The sequence below is a fragment of the Prionailurus viverrinus genome, chromosome B1 (genome assembly GCF_022837055.1).
Source record: "Prionailurus viverrinus isolate Anna chromosome B1, UM_Priviv_1.0, whole genome shotgun sequence".
In the NCBI taxonomy this organism is placed as follows: domain Eukaryota; kingdom Metazoa; phylum Chordata; class Mammalia; order Carnivora; family Felidae; genus Prionailurus; species Prionailurus viverrinus.
This window is the reverse complement of record NC_062564.1, coordinates 43154614-43167608: the sequence shown is the minus strand read 5'-3', so window position 1 is coordinate 43167608 and position 12995 is coordinate 43154614. Positions and strand designations below refer to the sequence as shown.

At 34.9% G+C, this 12995-nt stretch overlaps 1 protein-coding gene across 9 annotated transcripts in view; it reads left to right on the top strand.

Annotated features, from left to right (window-relative positions):
* The window catches only part of LOC125164952 (A disintegrin and metallopeptidase domain 3-like), a 156194-nt gene extending 144223 nt beyond the window's left edge, over window positions 1-11971 (top strand). For 2 of the 9 annotated variants that reach the window (XM_047857667.1, XM_047857665.1), the window contains exons 19-21: window positions 5160-5322; window positions 8588-8635; window positions 11802-11971. In XM_047857667.1, coding sequence (XP_047713623.1) covers window positions 5160-5322; window positions 8588-8633 — 209 coding nt within the window. In that variant the 3' untranslated portion in view covers window positions 8634-8635; window positions 11802-11971. Of the gene's footprint in view, window positions 1-4025; window positions 4176-5159; window positions 5323-8587; window positions 8636-9941 lie in introns of those variants that run through there. The other 7 variants (XM_047857670.1, XM_047857669.1, XM_047857666.1 and 4 more) reach the window with 6 other exon arrangements.
* Window positions 11972-12995: the final 1024 nt, after the last annotated feature.

The following is a 12995-nucleotide window of genomic DNA, read 5'->3' as shown; positions in this document are numbered from 1 at the left end:
AGTTTCAATCTTCTGCATGTTGCTGTCCAGTTCTCAAAGCACCATTTGTTAAAGAGACTGTATTTTTTCCATTAGATATTCTTTCCTGCTTTGTCAAAGATTAGTTGGCCATACTTTTGTGAGTCCAATTCTGGGTTTTCTATTCTATTCCATTGGTCTATGAGTCTGTTCTTGTGCCAATACCATGCTGTCTTGATGATTACAGCATTGTAGTAGAAGCTAAAGTCTGGGATTGTGATGCCTCCTGCTTTGGTCTTCTTCAAAATTACTTTGGCTATTCGGGGTCTTTTGTGGTTCCATATGAATTTTAGATTTGATTGTTCTAGCTTCGAGAAGAATGTTGGTGCAATTTTGATTGGGATTGCATTAAAAGTGTAGATAGCTTTAGGTAGTATTGACATTTTAACAATATTTATTCTTCCAATCCACGAGCACAGAATGTTTTTCCATTTCTTTATATCCTCTTCAATTTCCTTCATAAGCTTTCTATAGTTTTCAGCATACAGATCTTTTACATCTTTGGTTAGGTTTATTCCTAGGTATTTTATGCTTCTTGGTGCAATTGTGAATGGGATCGGTTTCTTTATTTGTTTCTGTTGCTTCATTATTGGTTTATAAAAATGCAACGGATTTCTGTACATTAATTTTGTATCCTGCGACTTTGCTGAATTCGTGTATCAGTTCTAGCAGACTTTTGGTGGAGTCTGTTGGGTTTTCCATGTAGAGTATCATGTCATCTGCAAAAAGTGAAAGTTTGACTTTATCTTTGCCATTTTTGATGCCTTTGATTTCCTTTTGTTGCCTGATTGCTGATGCTAGAACTTCCAACACTATGTTAAACAACAGCGATGAGAGTGGACATCCTTGTCATGTTCCTGAATTCAGGGGGAAAACTTCAGTTTTTCGTGATGTATCACACTGATTGATTTGTGAATATTGAACAAGCCCTGCAGCCCAGGAATGAATCCCACTTGATCATGGTGAATAATTCTTTTTATATGCTGTTGAATTCGATTTGCTAGTATCTTATTGAGAATTTTTGCATCCATATACATCAGGGATATTAGCCTGTAGTTGTTTTTGTTTTTTTTTTTTTGTTTTTTTTTGTTTTTTTTTGTTTTTTTTTTTTTCTGGGTCTCTGTCTAGTTTGGGAATCAAAGTAATGCTGGCTTCATAGAATGAGTCTGGAAGTTTTCGTTCCCTTTCTATCCTTTGCAACAGCTTGAGAAGGATCGGTGTTATCTCTGCTTTAAATGTCTGGCAGAATTCCCCAGGGAAGCCATCTGGTTCAGGACTCTTATTTGTTGGGAGATTTTTGATAATTAATTAAATTTCTTCACTAGTTATGGGCCTGTTCAAAATTTCTATTTCTTCCCATTTGAGTTTTGGAAGTGTGTGGGTGTTTAGGAATTTGTCCATTTCTTCCAGGTTATCCAGTTTTTTGGCATGTAATTTTTCATAGTATTCCCTGATAATTGCTTGTATTTCTGAGGGATTGTTGTAAGAATTCCATTTTCATTCATGATTTTATCTATTTGGGTCACCTCCCTTTTCTTTTTGAAGAAGCCTGGCGAGAGGTTTATCAATTTTGTTTATTTTTTCAAAAAACCAACTCTTGGTTTCCTTGGTCTCCTCTACTGTTTGTTTTTTTTTTTGTTTGTTTGTTTTTGTTTTTGTTTTTTGCCGTTCTTGGATTCTATACTGTTTATTTCTGCTCTGATCCTTATTATTTCTCTTCTTCTTCTGGGTTTGGGGTGTCTTTGCTGTTCTGCTTCTATTTCCTTTAGGTGTGCTGTTTGAGTTTATATTTGGGATTTTTCTTGTTTCTTGAGATAGGCCTGGATTGCAATGTATTTTCCTCTCAGGACTGCCTTCACTGCATCCCAAAGCATTTGGTGTTGTATTTTCATTTTCATTTGTTTCCATATTTTAAAAAATTTCTTCTCTAATTGCCTGGTTGACCCATTTATTCTTTAGTAGGACGTTTTTTTAAACTCTATGGTTTTGGAGGTTTTCCAGACTTTTCCTGTGGTTGATTTCAAGCTTCATAGCATTGTGGTCTGAAAGTGTGCATGGTATGATCTCAATTCTTTTATACTTTTGAAGGGCTATTTTGTGACCCAGTATGTAATCTATCTTGGAGAATGTTCCATGCACACTCGAGAAAATATATTTTGTTGCTTTGGGATGCAGAGTTCTAAACATATCTGTCAAGTCCATTGGTCCAATGTATCATTCAGGGCCCTTGTTTCTTTATGGATTCTCTGTCTAGATGATCTATCCATTGTGGTAAGTGGAGTATTAAAGTCCCCTGCAATTACCACATTCTAATCAATAAGGTTGCTTATGTTTGTGATTAATTGTTTTATATATTTGGGGGCTCCCGTATTCGGTGTATAGACATTTATAATCGTTAGCTCTTCCTGATGGATAGACCCTGTAATGATTATATAATACCCTTCTTCATCTCTTGTTACAGCCTTTAATTTAAAGTCTAGTGTGTCTGATATAAGTATGGTTACTCCAGCTTTCTTTTAACTTCCAGTAGCATGATAGATAGTTCCCTCCATCCCCTCACATTCAATCTGAAGGTGTCCTCTGGTCTAAAATGAGTCTCTTGTAGATGGCAAATGGATGGGTTTTGTTTTGTTTTTTTTTAATTCATTCTGATACCCTATGTCTTTAGATTGGAGCATTTTGCCCATTTACATTCAGTGTTATTATTGAAAAATATGGGTTTAGAGTCATTGTGATATCTGTAGGTTTCATGCTTGTTAGTGATGTCTTTGGTACTTTGTGATCCTTGCAACATTTCACTCACAGAGTCCCCCTTAGGATCTCTTGTAGGGCTGGTTTAGTGGTGATGAATTCCTTCAGTTTTTGTTTGTTTGGAAAAACCTTTATCTCTCCTTCTATTCTGAAAGACAGACTTGCTGAATAAAGGATTCTTGGCTGCATATTTTTCCTGTTCATCACATGAAGATTGTTAAGGTCTGTTTATCCCTAGCTGGTTTCAGGATTTTTATTCTTGTATTTTGCCAGTTTCACTATGATATGAAGATCAATTCAAGTTACGTCTGAAGGGAGTTCTCTGTGCCTCTTAGATTTCAATGCCTGTTTCCTTCCCCAGATCAGGGAAATTCTCAGCTATGATTTGTTCAAGTACACCTTCAGCCCCTTTCTCTCTGTCTTATTTTTCTGGAATTCCTATGATATGGATATTGTTCTGTTGATTGCGTCACTTAGTTCTCCAATTCTCCCTTCATACTCCTGGATTTTTTTTGTCTCTCTTTTTCTCAGTTTCCTTTTTCCATAATTTTATGTTTTAATTCACCTATTCTTCCCTCTGCCTTTTCAATCCATGCTGTGGTTGCCTCCATTTTATTTTGCACTTCATTTATAGCATATTTTTAATTCATCATGACTATTTTTTTAGTCCCTTGATCTCTGTAGCAATATATTCTCTGCTGTCCTCTATGCTTTTTTTCAAGCCTAGCAATTAATTTTATGACTATTATTCTAAATTCTTGTTCAGTTATGTTGCTTAAATCGTTTTTGATCAAGTCGTTACCTGTCTCTCCTTCCTGGAATTTCTTTTGAGGAGAATTCTTCCATTTAGTCATTTTGGCTAGTTTTCTGTCCCTTATGCATTTAAAAAACTTGTGTGCTCTGTACCTGCGAACCCTGCTATATTATAGGATGGTCATACACTATCCAGGGCCTGGCCCTTCAGGAGGTGTTTTCTTTGGAGATTGTTACTTGCTCTCTTTTTGTGACTTTGGTTATTTTATTACCCTACTCATAGTGATATTTTGGACCCTCCACCAAATGTGCTTTGATTTGTTCCTTGGAGTAGCCCTTTTCTCCATTTTTCCCATTTTCCTCCTGTTAGATTCAGTCTCTTTTCCTTCAAGGCTCTGGGGTTAAAAGTCCTTTGGCTTCTGCACTTCTTTCTTTGAAAGATGTGGGAAGTATGGGTCCCCCTACTTCTCCACCATGTTGGTCCTGGTTTTTTTGTTCTTTAGAGGAAACTCTACAGTTGTAGAAGCACCTCCACATTTCATTGCCTTCAGCCACTCCCCGGAATTATTTACATTGGTGCAACTCTGGAGTCTTGAGTATTTCTACAGTTATTCAACATCCTGATTCAGTCACAGAGGCCGTGAAGCAGTGCTGTAAGTTGTATCTCTGCCTTTCATCCACAGTCTTCCTTATGAGGCTTGCTTGGTGGTCACAAGACAAATAGATCTCTGCACTGGCCACCAAAATCTTAAAGTTTATGTGGAAGCCTTCATTGCATTCAGACATGTATACATCCAATCAGTCTTAACACCTTACTCTCTCCAACTATGTCCCTGAAACAGCACCCACCTGTTATATTGTACACTTGAAAGTAATATAACACTATATGTTGATTATACTTAAGTAAAAAAAGGAAATTAAATAAAAAGGGAATAAAAATTTTAAATAAAAGTAAGCACCAGTAATGGCAATAATTTTTTTATCAAATCATTTTTAACAGTTCTTTCTTTTTACTGTAATTTTTAATTTTTTTTACATTTTTTTACATTTTATTTATTTTTGATAGACAGAGAGACAGAGCATAAGTGGGGGAGGGGCAGAGAGAGAGGGAGACACAGAATCCAAAGCATGCTCCAGGCTCCAAGCTGCCAGCACAGAGCCCAAAGCGGGGCTCAAACTCACAAACTGCGAGATCATGACCTGAGCTGAAGTCAGACGCTTAACCGACTGAGCCACCCAGGCACTCTTACTCTAATTTTTAAATTTAAAAATTTAGTAGTTATTAATATCAGTTTAATATGTTTTAAGTAGCAGTTCATAAAAGGGAATATAATAGAAAAATATGTTCAAATATAACACATAAAGATTAAAAATATACCTAAAGATTAAATACAAGTTTATATTAATATTGAGCTTCTAAAAATATATAACCACTTTGGGGCATAGTCACAGAATATTGGAAAACATTTTTATTTTTTTAATATTTTAAAAATGTTTTTAGTTTTTAAAACATTTTTAAATATATATTGTTTATTCTATGACTGTATTATTTGAATCCAAAATTTTTATAATTGAAATTACTAATAAACTTTGAGTATCAGTTTTGAAAATGTTAAAATATATTCTCGTGTTTTCAGAGAAAGGCCAAAACATACCTGCAAAACAACATGCTGCTCCTGAAAAAAATGGCCTCTTAATCAGTTTCTACATTTTTCTACCTTTCCTTATTTTAATTGCCATTATTGCTCTTAAATGGAATAAAATAAGATTTTGGAACAGAGTGGAAACAGTAAGTGGAGAGTAAGTAAATCTATTATTTTTAAAAATTAATATTAAAATCCATTTGGGGAATAACTAAAATGTAACTCAGAATACAATAAGTAGGCCTTAAAAATGTTGAATTTGGATCTTGGATGAATTTGGTTAGGATTTATAAATATTGAGGCTTGTTATATAACACAGTTTTTCAGATTTCAAGTAGTCATTCCTTTTCTTATAGGTCCAGAAATAACCAAAGGTACTTAGTAAATTCACAGTGCCTCTCAAATTGAAAGCCATGTTTGCTACACATGCTTGTCTACTACCTAAGCAATCTCCTTTTGTTTTTTTGGCATTGACATTCAGTTGTGTCAAGGAGATTACTAGAGTTAGAGAATAATAGAGATAGAGCGGTAGAGAAAGCCATGTTTGCTATACTTGCTTGTCTACTACCTAACCAATCTCATTTTTTTCCTTTTTTTTTTTTGACATTGACATTCACTTGTGCCAAGGAGATTAATAGAGATAGAGAAGGAAATTTTGTGAATTAAAGAGGTAGGAGGTGAGAAAAATGTTTAAAAAACATGATAGGAAAAGGAGAATACAGATGACAATGCCCATTTTACACTTATTTAATATTGCTCATCTGTTTCTAAAATTAGAACTAAGTTACTTGAAATGGACACCAAAATAAATCTAGTTAATATCTGTCACCATACATGGTTACAAAATTTTATTTTCTTGTGATGAAGACTTAAGATCTATTGTCTTGGCAAGTTTCAAATATGCAATACTTTATTATTATCACCATGTTATACATTATATATTCATGATTTATTTTATAACTGGGAAGTTTCTACCTTTTCCCCCCTCACTCATTTACTTATCCCACAACCCCAACTTTGGTAATCACCAATTTGTTCTGATTATCTGTGGGCTTGCTTTTGTTTTGTTTTGTTTTTTTAAATTTGATTCCACACGTAAGTGAGATAGTATGGTAGTTGTTTTTCTCTAACTTATTTCACTTACACACAGATTTTTTCTTTACCGTATCACCAACACAAGTCACAGTTTTGCTCCATGGATATTCAGGAAAAAGAATACAGAAGTAAAGATAAATGCGTCTCATTATTCTATCTGGAAGGAAAATGTCTCTGTTTCTCACTTGTGAAAATAAAGATAAAATAATGATATAAAGCTTCCATCAAAAAACCTCTTAAGATAGTGGATTTATAGGAAACATACCTCACATAGACCATATATGAAAAACCCACACCTAATATCATACTCAAAGATGAAACTTTGAGAACTTTTCCTCTAAGCTTAGCAACAAGGCATCCACTTTTGCCACTTTTGTCAACATAGTACTGGAAGTCCTAGCCATAGCAATTAGACAACAGCAACAAAAAAGTTTTTAATCCAAATTAGTAAGGAAAAAGTAAAATTGTCACTCTTTGCAAATGACAGGGTACCATATATGGAAAAGCCTAAAGACTAAACCAAAAAATTGTTATAACTAATAAATGAATTCAGCAAAGTTGAAGTGTACAAAATTAATATACACAAATCAGTTGTGATTATATACAATAATAATGAAGTAGCAGAAAGAGAAATTAAGGAAATAACTCCATATGCAATTGGAACAAAAAGAATAAAATACCTAGGAATAAACTTAACCAAAGAAGTGAAAGAACTTTACTCTGAAAACTAAAAGACATTGATGAAATAAATTGAAAATGACACAAATGGAAAGATATTTTGTGCACATGGATTGGAAGAATTAATATTGTTAAAATATCCATACTACCCAAAGCTGACTACAGGTTAAATACAATCCTGATCAAATTACCAGTGGCATTTTTTACAGAACTAGAACAAACACTAAAATTTTTATAGGACCACCAAAGACCACAAATAGTCAAATCAATCTTGAGAAAGAAGAACAATGCTAGAGGTATCACGATCCCAGATTTCAAGATATACTACAAAGCTGTAGTAATCAAAACAGTATGGTGTTATCACAAAAATAGACACATCAATCAATGGAACAAAGTGAAAAGCACAGAAATAAACCCATGATTATATGGACAATTAATCTGCAACCAAGGAGTCTCTTAGAATATGCAATGAGAAAAAGTCTCTGCAACAAATGGTGCTGGAGAAACTGGACAGCTACATGTAAAAGAATAAAACCAGACCACTTTCTTATACAATGCACAAAAAATAAAATGGATTAAAGACCTAAATATGAGACCTGAAACCATAAAAATCCTACAAGAAAACACAGGCAGTAATTTCTTTGACATTGATCGTAGTAACATTTTTCTAGATATGTCTCCTCAGACAAAGGAAATAAAAGCAAGAATAAACTATTGAGACTACACCAAAATAAGCCTATGCACAGTGACATAAACCATCAAGAAAACAAAAAAGCAACCTATTGAATGGGAGAAGACATTTCTAAATGATATATTAGATAAGTGATTAATATCTAAAATACATAAAGAATTTATACAATTGAATACCAAAAAACCCCACAAATAATCTGATTAAAATATGGGCAGACAACCTGAATAGATATTTTTCCAAAGAAAATATACAGATAGTAAACAGACAAATGAAAAGATGTTCAACATCACTAATCATTAGGGAAATGTAAATCAAAACCACAATGAGATATGGCCTTACACCTGTCATAATGGCTAGAGTCAAAACAAAACAAAAAACCAAGAAATGACAAGTGTTGACAAATATGTAGAGAAAGAAAAAAACAAACCTTGTGCACTCTTGGTGGGAATGTAAATAGGTGCAGGTATTGTGGAAAACAGTAAAACTAAAAAGAAAATACCTAGAAGATATTACACTAAATGAAATAAGTCAGACTGAGAAGACAAATTTCATGAGTCCACTTATAAGTGGAAAAAATAATGAATAAACAAACAGAAAGCAGAATCAGACCTATAAATACAAAGAACAAATTAATGGTTGCCAGAGGGGAGTGGAGTTGAAGGGTTGGAGAAAATGGGTAAATGGGAGAGAAGATGTAGACTTTTACTAATTGCATGAATAAGTCATGGTTAAAAGACACAGCATAGAAAATATAGTCACTGACATTGTAATAGTGCTGTACTAGGACAGATTGTAGGTGCACTTGTGGTGAACATAGCATAATGTATACACTTGTCAAGTCACTAAGTTGTACACGTAAAATTAATGTAATGTTGTGTGTCAACTATACTCCAAAAAGAGAGAAAACATAAAATTACAATGGTTTCTAACCCTAATTAATGCTATTTCTTTTTCACAGATCTATATCAGACGACAATAGTAACAGCAAACAGTCATCAAGTTAAAGGTAAATTGAAGGAATAAAATTATTGAAAATGATATAATTCATAAAATAGTTTTAAAAATTTAGCAATACCTCAGTGTAAAAAACCTATTATTCCATATTCCTTTATCGTGATTGCTATTTATCAATATCATATACTAAAAAAAGACTAAAAATATTTAATAATTTTTTTTAACGTTTATTTATTTTTGAGACAGAGCATGAACAGGGGAGGAGCAGAGAGAGAGGGAGTCACAGAATCTGAAACAGGCTCCAGGCTCTGAGCTGTCAGCACAGAGCCCGACGCAGGCTCGAACTCACGGACCGTGAGATCATGACCTGAGCTGAAGTCGGACGCTTAACCGACCAAGCCACCCAGGCACCCCAATAATTTTGTTTTATATTAACTTATAAATATTTAATGTTAACTAATATTAGCCAGAGATTTATTAACCAACATTTTGGTAATAAGAAATGACTTTAAAGAGATTTTAAATATGTTCTTAAAATATTTATGAGCCATCATGCATCCTGCTCCCACATTTAAGGTTCTAATTTGATAGATTTACACAGATTGACTCCCACCATTTATATTTTTTTCCTCACTAAGCCTCCACAGTTATTGTTAGCCTTATTTTAGAAATGAGGAAACAAACATGAAAAATTTAAATAATTATCCATGTGTACAGAATTTTAGTAAATTTTGAAGCTGGAGTTTCATTCAAGACAACCAGACTCCCAAGGATTAACTCTTAACTCAACATCTGGGGACATCTGGGTGGCTTAGTCAATTAAGTGTCCAACTCTTGATTTCAGCTCAGGTCATGATCTCATGGTCGTGAGATTGAGCCCTACTTCAGGCTCTGGTCTGGGAGTAGAGTCTGCTTGAGATTTTCTTTCTCCTCCCTCTGCCCCTCCCTTGCTTGTGCATTCTCTCACTCTCAAAAAAATCCCCCAAGACAAAACAAAAGAAACAACAACAACAACACACACACACACACACACACACACAATTTTGACACATGTAGCATGAGGTATGCCTGGTGAAGGGAAATGAAATTTACATTTATTGAGGACCGATTAGATGTCAGGCAAAATGATAAATGCATTGTCCCTCCAGAGAAGAGAGACAAATTCTTTACTATGAGAAGGGGTAACATTGGCATTTGTATAGATTCAATATATTTATCTGTATATTTTCTGTATGTGTATATACATATATATATAGAGAGAGATGTATCTGAATATATCTGACATATCTGAATATGTATGTATATATTCAAATGTATAAATCATATACATAAAGAAATAATAATATTTTACATTTTAGACCTATCACTGGGAGTAAATGGAAGAATTAAAAATTCAACCATGAATGAAAACAAGAGTTCATCCAATTACTAATCAGCCATTCCTCCTTATCTGACCTTGATGGAGAGTTAAGTCAAGGGATCTCTGTTTCCCTATCTGCCACCAAAACAAACAAACAAACAAAACACTACTATCCTCCATGTAAAATAGTCTTATTTCTCAGTAGGGAGAGTTGGGAGAGTTGGTGGTGAGGGAGGAGGTGGATATTGGTTTTAAATATAATTGAATGAGTGGGCCCTATTCAGCAAGAGATGTGTAAACAAAGTATTGGAGGAAGTTGCAAGTATTGACTCAGTTTATTTATTTAAAAGGAGGTACTTGAATTCCCAGGTTCAGTTCACATGGGACTTTTATTTAAATGTAAAGGATACAGTACAAGAGAGAGTGCGGGCAAAAATGGGCACCGGAGAGATATCTCATGCACAAGGCCTCAAGGTTCCTTTAAATTTTAAACAGTCCATTATAAATTCCACTGCCAATGTCTTGGCAAAAAGTGAAACCAAGCATCCAGGCTTTCCTAGAGATAAAGATAGAGCTTTTCCATTCCGGCTGTAAATCAACTCCTTACAGAGGCATAGAGTGGCAGAGGTCGCCATGCCTATATCTAGGCAGGAGCTTTCCAAGCATGTGAATGATCCAATGAAAAAATAAGTCAGAAATGTTTGATGATCAACAGTGATGTCAGTTTAGCTGGAGCAGAGTTAGCAAGGGGACTGTGGTCATGAGTAGGTCAGACAGTAAAACTCTTGTAGGCTGTGGGAAGTGTTGAGGGCTGTGTTTTATTCTGAGAGGAAATCATTGGAAGATTAATGTTCAAGACTTCCACTTTAAAAGGCTGGTTTGCTAAAATAAATAAATTAAAAAAAGACTGATTTGTTGAAAATAGTTTGTATGATGGCAAGAGGAGAAGTGGAGAAACCAGTTGGTGGAGAAACTACCGCAATAATCCAGGAGGGAAAGGATGGTACCTCAGACCAGGGGTAGTAAAAATGGTTTTAGGAATAAATTTTGAAGGAGACCAACAGAATGAACTGGCAGCTTCAATATAAAGTGTAAGAAAATGTGCTTAAATAACATTTATTGATAAAGCAGCAAGATAAGCAAGGTTAAATGTAAACACAGACCAGTTTTCAAATGTATGCTCTTATTACATTTTAAAATTTATATTAAAATTTATGAATGTTGCAAAAGAAAATCTACATGGATAATTGTGAACCAAGACAAATGTTTGGCATGCCATGATGAGGAGCATGTTTTCTCACACACGAGAAAGTATTTCTCATATAGTTAAAGTATTTTTGAAGTAGTAAGGAAGGGATTCAGCATGATATGGTTGGCTTTTTTACATATTTAGGGAAAAAGTCAGACTCAGTAAGAACTGGAGGCTAGTGAATCAACTCCAACTGTATGTATATGGGTCACCTGTTGGAAAGGCACAGAGGATTTCTTGAAATACTCTTCCTCTGAAGATAAAAATAGACAAATTAGTAGTTACTTATTTCTTCACATATTCTACTGTTCTTTTCCTCTCTGTTTCCTTGCTGGTGACTTTCTTTTATCCATGTGAAGTGTAGAAACTGTGTAAATATAATGCTTGTGAATATGACTTTTAATATTTCCTTTTACTGTGGCTATCACAGACAACTTAGGAAAAAAACAGGTTTACACATTTCGTGAAACACAGGTCTAGATTGTGACACTATAATCAGTATCTCATATACCAATGATTTGCTATACTTCTAGTTGTCTAGTAAAATGAGATCACTTTTATTAACAATTAAAATTTAGCATATCTCTTTCTGTATTTGTTTTACAACAGTGACTAAACAATGTCAAAAAGCCATAGGTTGGAAAAAGGATATTACCAAGATGCTAACCATTAATTGACCTGATTCAAGAATGAAAAAAAAACCAACCTATTCTCTCCTTTTGTTATGGCTTAAAGCTTTTCAACTTCACAAACAAAAATAAATCCTGAGAGTGAAAGTATGTAGGTTTGTGTCTATTGATTCTTCTACATGTTGTGATCCTTTATGGGAAAATAAGCAACTTTTGAACCAGAGAAGTTGTCACATCCCCAGATATGAACATTCCTTATTCACTGAGGACACCCCACAGTCCACACCTCTCCCAACTGCCCTTGATTCCCTGGTCTATCCCTTCCAGGCTTAGGGATATTGAGAGGAAATGTTGCCAGGTAAGGCCAGCCCCAGAACGAACCCCCAGATAGACACTAACATCCATTCCATCTCCAGGGAATTGCTCCAGCTGTGTTTCTGGTCATAGATAACTATTGTGTCTCCAGGTGAGAATTCTGTGGCCTCATGTAATTTGGGATCTAGGATATATCATTGTCCTTTGGGGAAGACAGACTTGCTCCTCCTCTTTTGCTGGAGATGAGCTTTTCTGGGTAATATTTTCTTGCTTCAGGGTCCCCCTCCCCATCTCCCTCTTACTAAGATGAGTGCATTTCTCAAAGTGCACCTCAAAGTGTTGTACATGGATAAGGGAGCCATCAACCTAGCTGGAATCTAATGAGCACCTACAGAATCTCCCTCCATAAACAAGGATGCTCCTGGTTCAGGGTTGGGGGTACCTCACCACAGAGGCTAAGAGATTCCTTTTCCAAATGTCCATCAACTGATGAATGGATAAACATTGTATGAATAGTGATCTGTGCATGCAATGGAATATTATCCAGCCATAAAAAGGAACAAAACACTGATACCTCTACAACATGAACGAACCTTTGAAACCATTCTGCTAAGTAAGTAAAACTAATCACAAAACCCATATGTTATTCATTTGTATGAAATATCCAGAATGGGGACATCTATAGCGACAAAGGGTGGTGGTTATTTTCGGCTGGGTTTAGTGGGGATGAAAAGCTGGGGTGAGGGGTGGTGATAGCTAAAGGGTACAGGGTTCCTTTTGAGATGATGCAACTAAAATAGACTGTGGTGATGGCTGCACATATCTGGGAATATATGGAAAATACTAAACACATTCAGTT